We start from the raw sequence: 19,041 nt of genomic DNA, 5'->3' as shown, positions 1-19,041 counted from the left end.
GCAAAAAAAAAAAAACAATTGCCACACAGTAAGTGGGAATGTACAGTTATTTATTTGTCAAACCTTCCACATATCATTTATATTTAATCAATTCACACCCCACTCCTGATGTTCTTTATACAATTTGGTCAATAGAGAAATATTTTCAGTCAATTCACTTCTCCAAGTCAGGACACTAAAACATACATCGTTTTAGATAATATCACTAAAAAGGTAACATTGGCTCTCACACCAGTTTCATTCTGGGTTCCGAGTTTTAGGTTCCAAATTCCCACCTCCACCAATCTTCATTCTGTCATTATAGTTTGTGGAAATTTTTCCAAGTCTTAATCCTCTGAAAATAATTGGATTAAAAATTAAAAAAAAAAAAATCTGTTTTGTCATAATGGGGGGGTCATGATGATTGGTGATTCAATTCATATTCCCATGGCTGGAAAGAGTTGCAGCAACTACAGTGTGCCCTGGGAGAAATGTTCAATCATTCAACCAAGTCCCATGTCTACACTGTTGCACTGCAGAAATACTAATGGCCACATTTACCACAACTGTCACTACAATTAACACCAGAAGACACCAGTTCTTGGGAGCAGCAGTAAGAACCAATGTTTTAACCCTGTCCCATTCACACAGCATTTAGGCTTAAGCTTTTCATAAACTTGGGACAAACTTCAACTCTGATCCGCAAAAAGACATTCTATCTGTGCTGTACATTGGAAAGTTTGCTTCAAGTGCATTTGGAAATCAAGTACATATTAAAAAAAAAAAAAAAAAAAAAAACAAGAACAAAAATGACATGGCAAAATAAAGAAAACATTGTTCACTGGAAGAGATGTCACAATGGCTGATGTCCTTCCAATCAGTGGTTCTGCCCCCGGGATACTTCTACCAGACCAACTGAGCTTTGTTCCAACTTCAACACTTAGGTAATAGATTATCACAGCAGACCTAAGCACTACTTTCTGTGATGGAGATTTAATTTTCCTATACCTGCAATGTTAGAAATTTCAACTTTTTATGAATGAAATAATCTGAAAGGTCAGGGTGAGGAATGGGTTGAACATGCTTCATAGTTTAAGATGAAACAAAACTAAGCTGATACAGCAGGCCTCCGGAATCAGGGCACAAGAACTCATTGACAAAATTCAAGGCTGGATCAATTTTAAAAACCAACTACTTTCCTGGGTTCTAATACTCTTTCTATCCTGTATCATCTCTATACTGTCACTTGAGTGTTTTTCCAAATGTGAAGAAAATCTGTCACAGACCTAAAGTAATTTGTAAACTGGATTTGTTGAGGATGGTACGAGAATATGTATGATTTTCCTTTGCATTCCCAGGATAATGCCCCCTTTTCATGCTCACAAGTAGACAAGGGGGAATGAATAAAGGAATCTTTAATCTCATATTTCTGTTGGGCTTTGTTAATCATTATGAAGTGTATGTGTGTGTGTGTGTGTGTCTAAATCAGGATCTCACACCGAATGTGTTCAAGTTCCAGAAATACTTTTGAGAGTCCACCGTTTGGGGGAAAAACAAACTAAATTAGTAATTATCATCATCATAATCTTCAACCCTAGAGCAAATGCTGCCTAAATTAAAAAGGAGAATCGATGATTAAATCCCTCCCTGCTCATCTCTCTCAGGCCTATTCCCTTCACTCCCCCCCACTCGAAATTTGTTTTCACCCCACCCTCTGAGTTGATTGCAATGGCTCTAACCTAAAACTCAAGTCAGTCAGTGTGTGTGCATGCAAGTTTCTGTGTTTTCCTGTCTGATAATTACCTAAGTTCTGCGTGTTTGTGTGTGTCCATGTCTGACAAGTGCTTCAGCCTTGCATGTGTGTATCTGATAAGTGCTTTTGTCCTGTTACTGTCAGTTACTTTGTGTGTGTGTGTCTGTGTGTGTGTGTGTGTGTGTGTCTGTTACAGGAGTGCACTCTCGTCTTCGTTGATCTGTGTGTTGACCCTTTGGCTTCAGACCACCTGATTGGCAGCACTGTGCTCGCCCGCACATCTCCAGGATTACCGCAGCACCACCGTCCAGTCGGCACCAGCGTTCATCCCTGGTTTGCGAAGGGTTAGTACTGACATGGCAGCATCAAACTCAAATTCCACGGGGGATTCACTACCATCTACAGAGGGAACACAAGACAACTAATTATTACAGTATACATTACATCATTTTTACCCTGTTTTTTTTTTTTTTCTTAATCCGATTTAACAGACAAACATGATTTAAAAAAAATGGAGTCTGGTAAATAGACTGCATTTATATAGCACTTTTTCCTGCAACTATGGCTATAAAAATGTGATTTACAATGAATGCATCTCATTCACCCATTCACATACACTCGCACACCAATGGCAAAAGGCAGCCATGCAAGAAGACAACCAGCTCGCTGGGAGCAATTATGGGGTAAGGTGTCTTGCTCAAGGACACTTTGACACTTTAATTTTTTTTGCCCAAAGGGCCGGTGAACGAACCAGCAACTCTCCAATTCCGATTGCCAGACGACCACACTCTACCTCCTGAGCTAATGCAATGAGATAGAAACTGAGCCATGAAAAAAGGAGCGGAATAAATTGGTGAGAAAGAGGCTCAAAGTGAGAAAAGAGAAGCAGGAAACAGGGTGATTCCTGCACATGCATGACTGACCAGACATTCTTAGGGTGATGGCACTTGGCTTGTGTGCCCCCAGGAAGATGATCCTCTCGATCCAGGAAGCAGTAGAGAACTGGGCATCTGGGGCCAGGTTGCTATAGGGGAGGGAGTAACACTCATAACTGTTTGGAGTTTGGAGGCTTTGATATGGCATGCCACACTGAGACAGAAAAAGACAAAGGAAACCGAACAGGAAGACAGGATGGGGGCGCTAACACACCTGGATGCTAGGACGTTGTTGGCAAAAGACAGGCGCCTGTGGATGAACTGCCTCTGCTTCTCGTAGTTGAAAGTGTGGCCATCGTCGATGTAAAGTTCACCTTCTGCTGTTTTCTAAAGTAGGGGGGACAATGCAGTGTCGCTTCAAAAAACTGCATATAGTAAATTATCCAGTAGTCTATGCATGCGGATAATGAATAATGGTCTTAAAACATGAACATGTTGGCCTAGTGGAAGTAAATTCAGTTCAAGTGGGTCAGGAAAGTTCATAAGGTAAAATTTAATCAGAGTTCCAAAAGGCAGAAAATAAATCTTTTGGTCTAAGGTGCATACTTTGGGACTAAGGTGCGTACCTGGCAGCTAAGGTGTGTACTAAGGGACTAGGGTGCGTACCTGGGAGCCGAGGGCCACATAAAAGGTGTAAGGATCAGATTCCATGCAGGAGGAGGACCTTCGAGGCCGGTTCTTCCTGGGGATGATGGAGCCGCCTCGCTGGAACACTGGGATCTGGCAGGGAGGGGTTGGAAAGAGAAGAGGCTCAGGGTTTCATACTCAATCAGAGGAACACCTGGCACCCTAAGCTTGTGCAGAAATAGTGCTTCACCCTGCCAAACTATGTACACAGCAACCGTCTGACCTTCCAACTTCCACGTTCCTATTTACAGCATATGCATAACAACAATTACAACAATATATAATCGCTGTGCCAATCAGTGAAATAAGAGAAGGAGGAAGGTAGTTTTGGTCTCTCAGATCAGTACGTTAAACATCTACACACAAGCATGTCTGGAGCATGGCAAAATCTCTTACAGAGCTCATGGTGACGGGGATGTAGAGATTCTGGCCACCGTTGTGTTTCTGGAATGTGTGCACATCATACCAAACCTGGAGATACCACAGAGGGGGAGGAATGTTAAGGAAGAAATACAAGCATGACTCAATAAGCCATAAAAAGCAAAACGACAACAGAGCGCACAACAATAGCAGAACCTGCGTTACTACTGAGCAAACAAGTAGACCAATAATGAGACCAGAGCACAAGCAAAGGCACAAATGAATGCTCCTTGCGCCTCGATGGGCTTACCTCACTGCCAGGCAGGTAGGCTGTGACACCTCGCGCTCCCTCTTCAGTGACAGGGTGGACGAGCAAATCCCTCCCTGCCATTCAGAGTAAAGCATGTTAACAACCAATGACAGATCCCCCGAGGCTTTTCTGTGGTTCTTTACCTTCCCGTCTTACTCACCTAGCAGGAACTCATCATCAATTGCAAACGTGGCAACGTCTTCAGGATACTCCACCCACAGAGGTCTGCCGCAAAGAAATGGAATGCAGGGAAAAATGAGGAAAGACAAAATGCACAGCAACACACAGCAATATTCCTCCAACCTAGACTATGCGTGGCAGTAGGACATCAGCATGCAGAAAGAAATATTCAGTCTTCATTCAGTTTACAAGAGGCACAAATGCCAAAAAATCTTATAGGCCATAAACCTCTATGCAATGACAAATGCTCAGAGACACAAATAGGACACGAAGATCCCCGCCCCCGCCCTGCCAGGGTCCCCTGCCCACCTCATGACGGGATTCCCGGTGCGGTAGGCATGGTAGAACAGCTGGTACCAGTAGGGCAGGAGGGTGTAGCGTTGGCGCACCACCTCTCGGATCAACGCCGTGTTCTCGGGGCCGAACAGCCAGGGCTCCCGCCGGGGCGTGTCCAGGTGGGCGTGCGCCCGGAAGAAGGGCTGGTACGCCCCTGTCTGGTACCAGCGCACCAGCAGCTCCTGGTTGGGGGACTTGAAGAAGCCGCCGACGTCAGCTGGAAATAAAAAGGGTCGTGGTTACCAGAAATGACAAACAGCCCCCCGCAGATCTGTACTGGGTACAACGCGCAATATATTCAATAATTTGCTAGAAAGACAGAAAAACTACAATTGAACAAAAGCACACAGGTGATAGAACCAGTGTTGATATAAGTAAAAGTGAACCTTCACTTGCATTCATCCAAAAAAAAAAAAAAAAAGTGCCTCTTCTACATCAGTAAACTATGAAGGGCCAGAATGAAAAATATAGTGTATAGCTGGCACTTATTGTCAGCTGTAACACAGCACCTTGGCAACGGTCAATCTTAAATCTGGCCCTGCCGACTGAAAGGGGTCTTACCTCCACACAGCGAGATTCCCACCAGCCCCAGGCTCAGACACATTGGGATGGAGATCTTAAGGTGGTCCCACTCAGCAGCGTTGTCCCCCGTCCACACAGCGCCTGGGACACGGCGGCAAGGAGGCGATTCAGGGGGTGTTCACAAGACACGCGAGGAAACAATGCGCATGCATAAAAGTGAACACACCCACAAACAGAAAAAATATATATGAGCAACATTGCTTAATTAAGGAGCAAAATTGCCCCACATCTACTGATACAGAATACAAGAAAGGAAGACGTGGGGATCTACTGAGGAGAAATGAAAATGAAAATGAAACAAAAGATAAGCACAAAAAAAAATATGTTCCGTCATCAAACAGCCGAAGTGTGAAGACAACTTTTTCGTTGCAAAACAGATTCTTCCAAATCCTGCTCACCATTGATACAAAAAGTCATATAACCTTAAAAAAATGTCATTGATTAATCATTAAACTTTTAATCTGTAATGAGATTTCCTCAATAAAATAATTATCGCTGGGTAATTTGTGAATGTATTTATGAAACAAGTTCAATCACAGTGTATGGGGATAAGGGGGGGGGGTGAGTTCAGAAAGGTTGCTACAACTCACCGAAGCGCTGAGATCCAGCGAAGAAGGCTCTGGTGAGCACAAAGGGTCTCTCCACCCCCCCTGAGCGCTGGATCAGCCCGTCTGCAGTGGCCATTTGCTGAGGGGGGGGGGAGAGAGGGAAGGAAGACAAGAGACAAATCTCAGACTGAAACGATTACACAGAAGTGGCTCGGCTGCCATCTTACAGCTGCACGCTCCAAACTCCTCCCTTCCATAGTGTGTCTCTCTCATTTACTTACTGTGTTAATCCTGTCTGACACACTATGGTCACGTCGCCTCACATATCAGTACCACGCAGACCTGGGTCAAATCCGTATTTGTTTTGGATTCAAATACTTTTCTGTGCTCTATTGATCTTGCCTGGTGTAATTGAGCCTGCCAATATGACCAGAAGACGGGGGTTTGCACGTTTTGAGAGCATTTAATTGGTTCCAATACACCAGACAAAATCAGTAAGGCATAGAAAAGTATTTGAATCCAAAACAAACACGTATTTGACCCAGGTCTGGTACCGCGTTACTCCCCCCACCCCCAATCTATCACTCGTGTGCTCCTCTCCTAATCCTTCCTTTTCCACCCTCACGTTCCAACCCCTTTCACTCTCTCCCTCCCCATTCCTCTCTCACCACATAGAAGCCGTAGAGGTTGTGCACATCCCTGTGCTCCCAGTTTCCATGGACGGCGTCCTTATGCATGGTGACCTCCGGCCCGTTGAATACAGACGGCTCGTTCATGTCATTCCAGGTGTAGAGGTTCTCCATCGTGCCCTGAAGGGAGGGGGAGCAGGGAATAGAAAAGAAGGGAGGACCAGAGAAAGAGAGTCACAGGGAGTCTTCGATTACAGGAACAAACTCATCAGAGTAAGGAGGAGAAGGGCTATTAACAAGAGATACTACACATCAAATAATTAGGTGGAGAGGCAACAATGGTACTAAAACCAACTGTGAACTCCTCACCTCGTACTGATCGTAGGCAAACATACTGGCCCACCAGGCTCGCATCTCTGGATTGGTAAAGTCCGGGTAGCCAGCACTTCCTGAAAGAAGCAGAGGAAGGGGGCAGATGTAGCGTCAAAACATTTTCCAACAATGAGTGAATTTGCGTGATAATTCTGAGGCAGGGCTCCTCAGTCTTATCCATAAAGAGCTGGTGTGGGTGCAGGCTTTAGTTCCAACCAAGCAGTTACACACCTGATTCTACTAGCAAAGCCTTGTGGTTGATTACTAGACTCAAGCGTGTAACTGCTTGGCTGAAACAAAAGCCTGCACCCACACTGGCCCTTTCCGGGTAGGATTGAGGCCCCCTGCTTGGGCTAAGGGCAGACTGAAGTGCACCTCTTACCTGGCCAGCACCAACCCTCATAGTCCCCACCATCTTTATTCTTGATGTAAAAGTTCTTGGAGCGAATCTCGTTGTGGATCTTATAGCCGCTGTCGACCTTGATGTGGGGGTCCACGATGGCTACCATCTATTGCACAGCGAGGGAAGGAAGGAAGGAAGGAAGGTGTAAGAGATTGATGCCTACGCATAGGTGAAAATTACAGTGGAAGACTAGAATTAAACTAGAGTCTGTGCATGCCTGTGTGTGGGTGTTAAATACCCATTTGTCAACAACTGCCATTAACACACCCATCAATTATACATGCATACACGTAAACTCAAACCCGAGCGTGTTCAAGCGCTCACCTTGCGTCTCTTGTCCATGAGGTTCTGCAGCATGTCACGGGGCTGGGAGAACTTGTTGGGGTCCCACGTGAAGTAGCGCTTCCCGTCAGTGTGCTCGATGTCCAGCCAGATGAAGTCATAGGGGATGTCGTGGTCATCGAAGCCCTGGTCCACCGCACGGACGTCGTCCTGGTCGTTGTAGTTCCAGCGACACTGGTGATAGGCCAGTGCAGCCAGTGGAGGGAAAGACTGAGTACCTAAACGCCAGAGGTGAAGGTGAAGAAGAGGGACAGAGTCCGCAGTGTTATGTGCGTTTTTGTGACCTGCGGGTCAATGTCATCCAGGAAACACAGGAGGAGTCGTGGGGGTTACCTGTGAGAGATGCATACTGGGAGAAAACATCGGTGGGCTTGGGCCCCAGCATGATGAAGACGTCGATGATGCCGCTCTCCGAGATCCAGCGGACGTCCGTCTGCGGTGTCTCGCTGGCGCCCTGAACGTAGTCCAGCATCTTCCCAAACACCGTCTGCCCATGTCAAAGTGAGTCAATGTGAGGGAGGCGGGATTATGAAGAGGGAAGTTCAACCTGATGCACCGCACCTCCAGGACCGCACGCACAGAATAAACAACGAAATCCTGTTTCACTTCTTAGAGCTACTCAGGGCTATGTCCGCAGGAAACAAACTTTAAATTAACTGGAAACAGAATTCCACCGTTTTCTTTCCTTACATTTTCTACAAAAGAGAGTTGACACCAATTTATGCATCTAGAAAGACAAAGGCATAAGCAGCCAGATTCATTTCCTAACAGTCAACCAGAAGAGAGAGTGGCGGTCATTATTTTTGAACTGGCTTTTTTGGCTCCCGAGTGCTTGTCCAAAATGGCAATACGCACCTTCCCGGCAGTGTTGGAGCTGATGTCCACCCACGTTTCTGCAGCGTTGAGCCAGAAGATGCCCATTGTTCTCTGTGCATTGTGGGACAGGAGCACTGGAACAGCGCCATAGAGGGCCATGGGGTTGTAGAGCTCGTACTGGAACACATCCAGGTTGTATAGCCTGTAGGGGTCTCCTCCACTGTCATAGGAACAGCAGCCACTCAGTACAGTTTTGTCCAATACTCAGTGATACTTGCTCATGCTAACCATACTGTGAGTCTGAATTCAATTCTGCTTTGAGAGTTAAACTGAGTAATTCCCTACCATTTAATTCCTTGTCAAACATATGCCTTTTGCTTCAAGCTAAAGTCTATGAAAACGGAAACAGGAGGACTAAATTCCACCCTCCAGTTCAACATTTACTATGGCAACTCAAATATGCTAGAAAGGCAGCTGCTTTTACAACAGCTGTTAAATATGCGAGATTCTGTGACATGAGCCATATGATTATTTATTATTTTATAGTTATGATAAGAGCAATTATTACTATGGCTCAGTAGGAGGGTGACACTCATCAATGTTATCCAATTATGCTATAAAGGCAGCTGCTTTTACGACAGCTGTTAACTATGCAATATGCTGTGACATGAGCCGAATGATTATTCACCATTTTATAGTCATGTTAAAACAATTACTATGGTTCAGTAAGAGGTTGACACCGTAGACTTTGAATAGAGTTCCCATCAAATCAATGAGAGAATCATAACCTCGGGTGGCATAAAATCTGGACCTCTACATCTTTCCAATGCCGAACGTCAGCACGTCTGGTAACAGTCTGGAGCCTTTGCTACAGCTCTATGTTTTCTCAACAGTGCAGCTGAATTGTTCCCATTTGGAAAAACAAGATTTTCAAACAAGAGTGAGCCAGATCAAATCCCGTCTGGGGATATTTCATTTCTATGTTAAATGGGAATATTGAGCAATTAATAAACACATTTCTTCATAATGAGATGCGGATTATATTTACTGTCACTCATCATTTTAAAGCCAATGTAAACCTGGCAAGCAATAAGCATCACTGTAGCAGTGGGAGCAATCTGTATCTGAATTTGCTTTACAAGATATCCTTATAGTCTTTCAAAAAGGTTTCTGAAATCTCAGCAACTAAGCTATATCCATTGCTTGCACTTATCCTGTGAAAAATTCTACTTGCAGCTATATTTAGAATCTTTTTATTCAACAAATCGATTGAATCTATTGCTTTATGGTAATAACAACACACCCACTTGCGCCTGAATGCCAGGCTAGGCTAGGCTAGGCGGCTGTGACTACTCGAGCAGCGCTGGACTCACTCTGTGGTTTTGAGCTTGAGGTTGTCAGCGTGTTCCGGAATGCCGTATACATGCTCCACTCCAGGCAGGGAGAAGTCCAGGCTAATGGAGGACGGGCCTGTGGACCGCAGGAGAAGCCATGGGAAGAGCAGAGGGGAGAGTACCCAGGGGCAGGGGTCACCGTTCGACTCTGAGCACTCACGTACAACACTGAAAAATCTGACCTGCTACGAAGAGAATCACTCATAATCTGAGAGCTAAAGTACATTTATCAGTAACCTCTCGCAATATAGCAACTTAAAATAACTCTTGAAACCATGCTGTACCATTGGGTTTACTGTCAGTGTGCGATTTGAACGTCTCGTCCCACTCCCCCGGCTGCTCGTCTTCCTTATCGCTCTCTCCGTCCGCTGCCTAGGGAAGAGGGCGTAAAAAGAAAGGGTGGAGGAGAACAGGAAGAACTAAAGAATGGACAGGAAGAGACATGGAAGCACGGAGAACGAGGAGAATGAGACAATGGGAAGGGGGGGGGGGGGGGGGCCTGTATTCTGTATCACTATCTGATTTTTTGGTAGCAACTGCCTTACAACTCTTCCAAGGTTCCCAGCAATGCTTCAGTTCTTAGTCAGAAGACAAATATTGCCCAGTCAAGAGGCCTTTCAATATGACAGAAAAAAACACTGATGTTTTTTCAGTGACGAAAAATTCATGGGCCTAGAGTCGGGTCTATATTTTTATTTGCTCCCTCTATGTACAAAATGAACAGATCAAGGCACCGCGCTTGAGTTTAGACCAGAACAGAAATCAGACCTACACACCTTCTCCTCTACATGCTGGTCTGCAGTGTCAGAGTCCTCTGTCCTCTCTGCTCCCGCGGGGTCTGTCTGACTGTTACTGGATCACGCGCCGCAAGTGCGCACACACACACGCACGCACACACGCACACACGCAGGCAAACATGCATGCACACACGTGCACACACGTACACACACAGGCAGACACATACACACACAATTGTACACACATGCAAACGCACACAGGCACACAAGCACCAATATAAACAGAGAGACAAAAAACAAAACAGAGACATGTTATTATTCCGACTGAAAAACTTTCACTAGAAACCATACTAAGGTGCCATATTCTCAGAAAACCCTCTCTACCACTTGCGATAACAAAGGAGTACTCAAGGCTATTTTATCTTCCAAAAAAAGTTTCAACATTCTATCCAAACCAGTTATTTACAGTTATGGAAGTATTCCAGAGCAACTAACCCATCTTACAACAGTGTTATGAATAATGCCCAAAGCAAGTAGCAAGCAAGGAGAATCATTGGGTAATTACTATGCCACAGTGGATTTGGAGGTAAGCGTACAAATCTGTCTAAAACATTTAGCTCAATTCAAGCATGCCCCAGATCAAAACTGACATAGACACGTGATTAAATTAAGCCGCCCCCCCCCCCACACACACATTCTTATAAATAATAAAATCACATTTTTAATCACATTTTAATCACAAAAACAGTACAATAACCTTGTGAGAAATCAAATATCTACAAGCCACTGTGAAACATTTTCAAATTATGAAACAAAAAAATGAAAAAGAAAAACATAAGAATTTGCGAAAAGTTTCTATTATTATACATGGTATAAACGTGAATCAGAAATGATACACTAACTCTGCTAAACACCATAACTACCATCCCCTAATAATACACTCAGGTTGGGGAAGAGCCACATTTACTGCTGTCAACTCCAAAACTGTAGTCCTGCCCTATGACATCAATCATAGTTTCAAAGGAAATACACAGGACACCACGACTTCAAAAGGGTGACCATACTCTGAGCTACACTGGTCTCCATAGCAACCCAGACTGTGAAGTGTTTTGAGCACTGCAGCACATTTAAATGTTACCGAGTGGAGCCATCGACAATATCACCTCTGGTCTTTGATGCTTATCAGTTTCTCAATAACGGAGGTATAAAAAAAATTCCAAACTTTGATCCATCCACTGCACATTAAATCAACCAGCGCACTTCAATAACCTACAGCCAGTGTTAACTTAAGATAACTTTGTGCCAAAGCCCTGACAAGCCAATCAATTTGAATGTGGCACAATTTCAAAGGCTTCTAAGAAAAGATAGATGCTCCACTGTGTAATTTGCAGGAGCTGTGGATTATGCAACACAGACCAAGTCCATAAATAGTCTGAAATGTCATTATTCTAGAGTGAAGTGTTCTACGTAGAAAATTAACTTCTTTACTTCCCAAAAACAGAGAAGAATCTGGAAAAGTCTGGTTATGGCACTGAATAAGGTTTCAACACAAACTCTAAGACACCAAACCATGCTAATATTATGCAGCTACTTCATGACAACGACGGATTTCAATTCATATTATGTGTGATGGAAATCATGTTAATACATGCAGCTTGTAGGCGTTTGAAATATTTTTCTGAGATGTGGATGCTAACTTTACTACTCTCCAGTTTATCTTCCCATAATTAATAGAATTCACTGAGCAAAGCCTGTCACTAGAACTGAGAGATACAAACCCCAATACCACCCTGTAACTCGGATGAAACTAAAGCTTTATCAATTACTGCTACTGTCATCAAGGGGTAGGGTTATATTTCAGATTTAGTGTTTGCTTTTCAAGTGCCCCTGATGGTTTTTGAGCATGATGGATATTTTAGCCATTTAAAGAAGTTTCTGAAGGCCTACTCGCTTTACAGTGGCTTCTGTCAGATATTCAGGGGGTTTTTGGTCTAACACAAGAAAACATACAGTAAAAGTGAAATATCAAAAACAGAAATACCCCTTTAAGATCTCAGGAACCAGTAAAATGGCTGCTCAAAATCACTTCATGTAGCTCAGTCACCTCTTATGTGTGTGCCATTTAAATACTCAGCTTGAACCCATTATAAGCATAAATCTTGGTTTTAGAATCATCTGGAACAAGCTACATACATTCTGACCATCACAAGTCAGCATGACTGGCTGCAAGACCATGAGCCGCATATGAATGTGAATGGCTATGAAGGACATATTATGCACAATGCAATGGGCTGTCAAACATGGAAAAACATCTCTAATAGAAGCTCTAAACATGAAACGCTACCACAGGGCTTATCAAAACGAACATAAGGTGGTGATACTAAGCTATTTTTCAAAACAATTAGCTGCTGAACTGACTACTTACCCACTAAGGGGATTGTGACTACTTTCCACTTCATCACAAGTGTAATTAGTCAAGAGTTCAGCCTATATTAGCCCCATGCTGTCAGCATGCCAATTAAACAATTAGTCCCATTCATACCACATACACACACAACCAATAAATAAAGCTTAGTGAGTTTACCTAGAGAAAACGTTCTTGATTTTATCCCACATGCTACCGACTGTGCTACTTATCTTATCGGAGAGACTGGAGGGTGACGGGGAGAAGAGGTGTGAAAGAGGAAAAGGGAAGACAGGACACACGAACAAAAAAAAAAGAGGGAAAAAAAGATGAGTTTTCCAGTTGATGCATTTCATAAAACGGAGAGCTATGCTTTTGTTTCAGAAATTCCCATTCAAATGGAGGAACAGTACACTGAAGTGGGAACAGGAAAGATACCCTTAGTTAAGCCCTGCTTTGAATTTAAGAATTCAAATAAACACTGAATGAAATGATGGATCCCATTTCCAACATTAAACAGAATGGCCTACCCGGTCCAACAGATTCCAAATTAATTTGATTTAAATGCTCAGCTACTTGTCAGCAAATTTAGATTCGGCATGGCCATATTTCAGTACCACATGGCAAACTGACACCTCTACTCCAGGAAGCTCCACAGGGAACGTTTTTACACTTCAGGCAAAGAACATTAACAAATTTTGATGAAATCTAATAAAGTGTTAAGGGTATTGAAACTTAGCCAGGCTATCAGGGCAAAAGCTAAGGTATATTTGCCATTTCCTACAAGCAGGAAAACGTCAGCAGGGGAACATTTTGTCTGACGCAGGAGGCTTTCACGTGGATCACTTCTTCCAGATCAGCTTCAGGTTGGTACAGTATGCCTCATTTTTGCCATGCCTTACAATTTAAATTCATTTAAGCATGAGGTCCAATGGGAAGGACCAACAGGAAGACACACAGACGTTCGGCTTCATTCACAAGGCATTAGCATCAATCTGACCGCCAAAGAATCACTTCACTTAACAGAACAGTACAGTACAGGAGCAACTGCCAGGTGTGAACCATTCTGCACACTGCTATGACTTATACGGTTAAGTCAATAATACTGGGAGGAGCTCATGGGATCATAACTGGTACATTTTTTTTTTATTAAAAATTGTTCTGTGGAATAGCTTTATGAATGCAGCCTTACGGTACAAAAAAATGAATGAGAAGGAAAAACCAAAAAAGAGATGGAAGAAACGACAGCACAGTTCAGTTGAAGAGACCAGCACATGAGGGCTGACTCTTACAAATCAGGTCTGAATAGTCCTCAAAGCCCACCCACAGCCCCCTGAACTGGCTTACCCCAACCAGAGAGAGCCCCATCTCACTTTGCCAAAACCCAGCATGCAGTGTACTGAAGTGTAGGTAAAGAACACCAACACTGCAGGAACCTGTGGAGCTAAAACGTTTGGTTGCCAAAGGATTCAACGAATCAATGGCAGGTTCAATTAATAAGCTCTGATTACTCATAAGGGGTGGAAGGTGAGTAACTGCAGTACTACTCAAGGGCTTTAAGCCATAAGTATTTAGAAGTTTCAATGAGGTCCTGAGTGAGGGTTAGGACTGTCAGCTCCACAGGGGAGTAGTGTTGTGTGTCCGGACATAACAGTCAAACACTTTGTACACGGATGGTCTTAACTGATAACAAGCAGCATGCATAGCCTGGCAGTCCGCAAGAATGCGCAGGGCTCTCCTAAAACTGTTCTCTACAGCAACTAATCTATTACTGCCTACAACTGCTAGTACTGACACAACAGACCCACTCGCACCGCTCAAAGCAGACAGTAGCAGGAGGAAGCGATGGAAAGGCAGGAAGAACTACAATGAAAGCGATGACCCAAAAGGAACACAGTACCTACCAAAGGAGAAAGCGCAGCCAGCTAAACCTTCCAGTCCTTCCCGTCGCCATGTCAACACACTTCTACTGACAACACTAACGCAACTAAACCTATTTATCACAAGCCAAATTGCTAGTGAAGTCAGGTACAGATTAGCGGTGCTACCCCCTCATCACCCCCAAGACCAAGCTAGTTCCATTCCCAGCTGCAGAAAGTACTGGAATGCATGATGCTGTGCTGCAGCTGCCCAAACCTCCGTGGCGAATCCGCACACCGCTACATACAGAATGGTGTCAATGCATTCTGGACCTTGAACCACACTGCAATGAGCACTTATGCAGCGAAGGCAACACAGTGGTGGGTGCTGCTGGGTGTTGTGCTTCTGCATGGGAATGTGCACCATTGCCCACTATGTATCACAGTACACCACATTTTTTTATTTATTTATGTATTAAATACATTGTTTCTACGTGCACTGGTCTGTTCTGTATCTGTTCTAGTACAAACCGTCCAATTACAGCACTGTGCAAGCTTGCACCGCTTTACACCGTAACAGCGCTGTTCTGTATTGTACTGTTCACTGTGTAAGTAGCAGTGGGGCCGCTCCACGGGTCTGTCCGTGCTGTGGCGTTACGTTGCTATGGCGCTGTGGCGGGGGGGGGACCACTCACGTGTCCTTGCGCAGGCGGAGGTGCTCAAAGGCCAGCAGGCCGCGGGAGTTGAGGGACAGCAGCACCTGCGGGCCCTCCATGATGTCCAGGCGGAAGGGGCGGGCGCTAACGATGAGCCGGCGGGTCTCCGCGCCCAGGGAGAGCACCACTCCGTTCTCATCCTGGGAAAGCACTGAGAGACTGGCAGCAGGAGAGGTAGGGAGTGAGAGAAAGGGAGAGACGGACAGGTTCTGGTTACCGCTCCGTGTCACTCCAGTCATCAGCCAAGCGTTTTTTTGCCTGGCACGGATTCTTATTTCTACCTTTGTAATGTTTGCTTTTTGGGTGACCACCGCAGCCATATTTTACGACTAGGATAGGTTATGGTGGTGCACCACCTAGAGATAAGCATGCGGGAAACTCAAGGGAGAAATTTAATGGCTACTTCCTCCACCCTCAGACCACCCCCCCCCCCCGCCCCACTCCCCCCGAGTCATCAAAAATGCAGCCCAAGAACCTCCCGTCTACTGCCGATCCTAAGCCAGAGTTCAAAGCCCCTCCCGTGTCACCCCCCGGCAGACTCACGGCTCGGTGGGGGGGTCGGTGATGAGAACGTCCGGCACCTCGTAGCGAGGCTTGAGGGGTTTCAGCTCGTTGATCTTCACCCGCGTCATGTTGCCCTGGAGACGGTACAGCTCCAGCAGCAAGCGCACCTGCACAGGGGAAGGGAGGACCAGGATACAGCCATCAGTTAGCATGGAACGAGAACCATTTCAGGGAGGGAGAGAACAGTGGGGCAGTGCTTGGTCATGGTAAGCACAGGAAGTGCATGAGGAGCTCAGTAGTGTTCAGTCAGAGGAACTGAGGGTGTCAGTACAATGCGAATGTTTCAGCATCCAGGCAAACCTTGTTGTTGTCATTGATGAGCTGCAGGGTCAGACGGGAGTCACTGAGCTCCAAAGTGTCCAGCAAGGCTCTGTATGCTGACTGGCCTGGCTTCATTGCCCTCTGACGCCTATACAAACATACACCTTCATCAGAAACTGTAAAAACACATGTTGTACACACACACAGTTTCAAATCCACCACACAATTTTTTACATTTTTTGCACAGAAATAAGCACTTGTTGTCCGTGTAGAGACATGCCACATTGTCTGGACAGTGGCCAGCAGACCTGTAGGGTTGTTCATAAAGGGCCACAGTGTAACCCACAGGAAGGCATGTTTAAATCAGCAGGTTGTTCCCAGTCTTAACTGCATAAGCTAATTCTGGTATATCGGGGGCCACTGGGGCTACCTAGAAAATGCAGCACAACACTTCAAAGTCCTTGGAGAGGACTTCAGAGTGAAACAGCAGCAGGTAACAGAAATTTGAGGAGAAAACTGCTTGTCTGCACTCTCACTATTTGATAAGAGCATCCAGCAGGAAGGGGCGGTCCTATAAGTACAAATTCCCTTATAGAAACATGGAGAATATGATAACTATGGGATGTACAGATATTCAGCAACCAAAAAATTGAAGGAAGCAAATTGAAAAATCTACCCATTAGAAAGATTTTCTGAATTTAATGTTTGTCACTCATTTACAATCTGTTTTTTTTTTGCCAAGTGTGTACGTGTGTGTGTATGTGTTTTGCATGTAGATCCACTGCAAAGCTGCACAGCTACAAGTGGTGTACTCTTCATCAATCTTATGCATAAACTGTACTTAAGCTGCTTTTAAAAAAGTGCCCTTGTGCATTTTGTGTGCTTGCTCTTTCATCCCCACCAATGACCATAACCCAAGCGTAAACTAATATTCACAAAAATAAATGCTTCTGTCAGGTTCATGATTCTTGTATGTACTGTTCCATCTGATTTTTGACCTGGCTTTGCCAATGAGAACAATCTGCCTGTGTATTTCCAAAGCAGCATACATACAGCCTTCAAGTTAAATGCTGTGATTAGAATCATATTAATTATGAAATGTGACTTCAGTCATAATAGACTTATCATTTGTATATCGGTAAACCGCCGCACACGTAGACAACACATACTTACAAACCCTTGGCAAAGCATTTTGACAAACTGTGTGCTGAAACGAACGTCCTAACCAACGTATTCCGCGAAAGAGGCTTTGGTGTGCTGTACTTACTTGCAGAAAGCACTCTGGTCGCAGGTTTTGAAGTTTCCGCGATCCACAGCCTGGGTAGCGCTGAGGCACAACAAAAGGCAGGCCAGAAAGAGCAGCCCCATTCTGATGATGTAGAAGACACAGGCAGGAGGGAGGTGTGGGTTCAGGTTCACGGGCCACATGTGGGAAGAAGGGGTATTAATGTTCACTCAGACATCAAACTTTGGATTAATCCTAAGCAATAGCTACGCTTCATAAAAACTAACATTTACGAACAAGTTATTCAAAATAGTGTTGGGTACAACAAAAGACCCCCGCCGGGTTTCTAAGTGGTCAATGAGATGTAAACAACATAAGTCTTTTAAGATGTTTGTTGCTTTGAGATCGTGTGAACGCTAGCTAACAGAAGCTACATCTCAATAGTTTTATTTAGCCTCGGGAAAACAACGGCAGTGACGCAACATGGCGCAACGTCTCCTTGATCATGGTAACTAGCTTACCTAGCCAGTGTTTGTTAGCTATTAATAATCCGTCTTTAGGGAAGCGCGTTTTAGCTAATGATACACATCAGACTTGCTCGGTGTTCTGTGCATGGTAGGGTCTGTTAACTAGATCGACCTAAACACTAGCATGTTATCTTCGAAGATAACTAGCTATTTCCTGTAGATAAGTCAATTACAAAAATGTAGACTATTATGGTTTGTATCAATTTATTAAAATTGGGCCAACAATCATTATTAGTTCTTTGAAGTCAACAATCGTCAATGAAAGAAATAAAGCATCATCATTTAACTAATTTACTGAACTTGAAGCTGAAAAGAACTTCGCTTTCCAAAGCTAGCGATCTAATTGTACAATACAATACAACTACACGATTGCCATTTGCTCATAATGATACCGAACAGTTACGTTAACACTATTAAGTTGGCAATCCATCTACACTCTTACCTAGCCAATGCGAAAACGAATGGTAACTAGTTTGCCCAAATACGACGAACCTGCTTTTTTACTGAGAAGCACTTATTCGATATGAACAAAAATTAAGGATTAAGTCAGTTAGCACCTGCTATCTGGCTAATACACCCGGATGTTATACTGCTAGCCAACGTTACTTAGGGTATCGATAGCGAACATCATCGCTAGCCAGCGTTAATGTTAATTAGTTCATTCAAAGATGTTCGCACCCCTGTTCTGATTTTATATATGATCTAGAACTGTCCAGACTTGTAGTTAGGGAATAGACTGTGCTTCGATTCCATATACTGGAGAGGGAGCGAACGAGTCTTATTTTTTAAAATAATCTCACAAAGATTTATTTTACCTCTCCGAGAAAGCAGCCATCTTGCTTTAGCTCTGACCTTTAGCCCACCCCCCTACTTCCTTTTTGCCGGCACGGACACGTCAGCCTCCTGTCATTGGCTATTCTCAAGGCAGAAACTCATTACTATTCATAGAGTGATTTCTGGGCCTAACTCTCGACCATTTACAGAAAAGAGGTTTACATATTAATTGGAGCAGTTTAGCACTGGCGGCCCGACGTATACTCTGTCCAAGGACAGCCAGGAATATTCCTCTGTTCACCCAGCTGAGTCCGCCAATGATCTAAATATTTTTGTTACTCATTCACAAGTAAGCACTTATTGTTTTGTTGTTTCAACTATGTCAAGAGTATCAACATTCATTATCTC

The 19,041-nt window shown here is 44.2% G+C and overlaps 1 protein-coding gene across 3 annotated transcripts; it reads right to left on the bottom strand.

Moving 5' to 3' along the window:
- Nucleotides 1-33: 33 nt before the first annotated feature.
- Nucleotides 34-18,769, bottom strand: ganab (glucosidase, alpha; neutral AB). 3 transcript variants are annotated; one of them, XM_035409678.1, is made up of 25 exons: nt 18,675-18,769; nt 17,375-17,476; nt 16,147-16,255; nt 15,826-15,953; nt 15,262-15,441; nt 12,888-12,953; nt 10,343-10,418; nt 9,851-9,938; nt 9,546-9,642; nt 8,212-8,392; nt 7,690-7,843; nt 7,339-7,574; nt 6,994-7,120; nt 6,609-6,688; nt 6,279-6,419; nt 5,653-5,749; nt 5,042-5,143; nt 4,454-4,697; nt 4,125-4,189; nt 3,965-4,038; nt 3,691-3,765; nt 3,274-3,387; nt 2,882-2,994; nt 2,656-2,756; nt 34-2,131 (listed from the first exon to the last, which is right to left on the bottom strand). In XM_035409678.1, the coding sequence occupies exons 1-25, from the start codon at nt 18,692-18,694 to the stop codon at nt 2,022-2,024; spliced, it is 2,880 nt and encodes a 959-aa protein (XP_035265569.1). In that variant the 5' UTR covers nt 18,695-18,769; the 3' UTR covers nt 34-2,021. The 3 variants fall into 3 exon arrangements, with proteins under 3 accessions (XP_035265569.1, XP_035265571.1, XP_035265570.1); XM_035409680.1 differs by lacking the exon at nt 18,675-18,769 and adding an exon at nt 18,302-18,448; XM_035409679.1 differs by lacking the exons at nt 12,888-12,953; nt 18,675-18,769 and having other exon boundaries at nt 17,375-17,496.
- Nucleotides 18,770-19,041: the final 272 nt, after the last annotated feature.

The sequence above is a fragment of the Anguilla anguilla genome, chromosome 3, assembly GCF_013347855.1.
Source record: "Anguilla anguilla isolate fAngAng1 chromosome 3, fAngAng1.pri, whole genome shotgun sequence".
In the NCBI taxonomy this organism is placed as follows: domain Eukaryota; kingdom Metazoa; phylum Chordata; class Actinopteri; order Anguilliformes; family Anguillidae; genus Anguilla; species Anguilla anguilla.
Note: the sequence above shows the minus strand (reverse complement) of the source record. Positions and strands in the feature narration are given on the sequence as shown.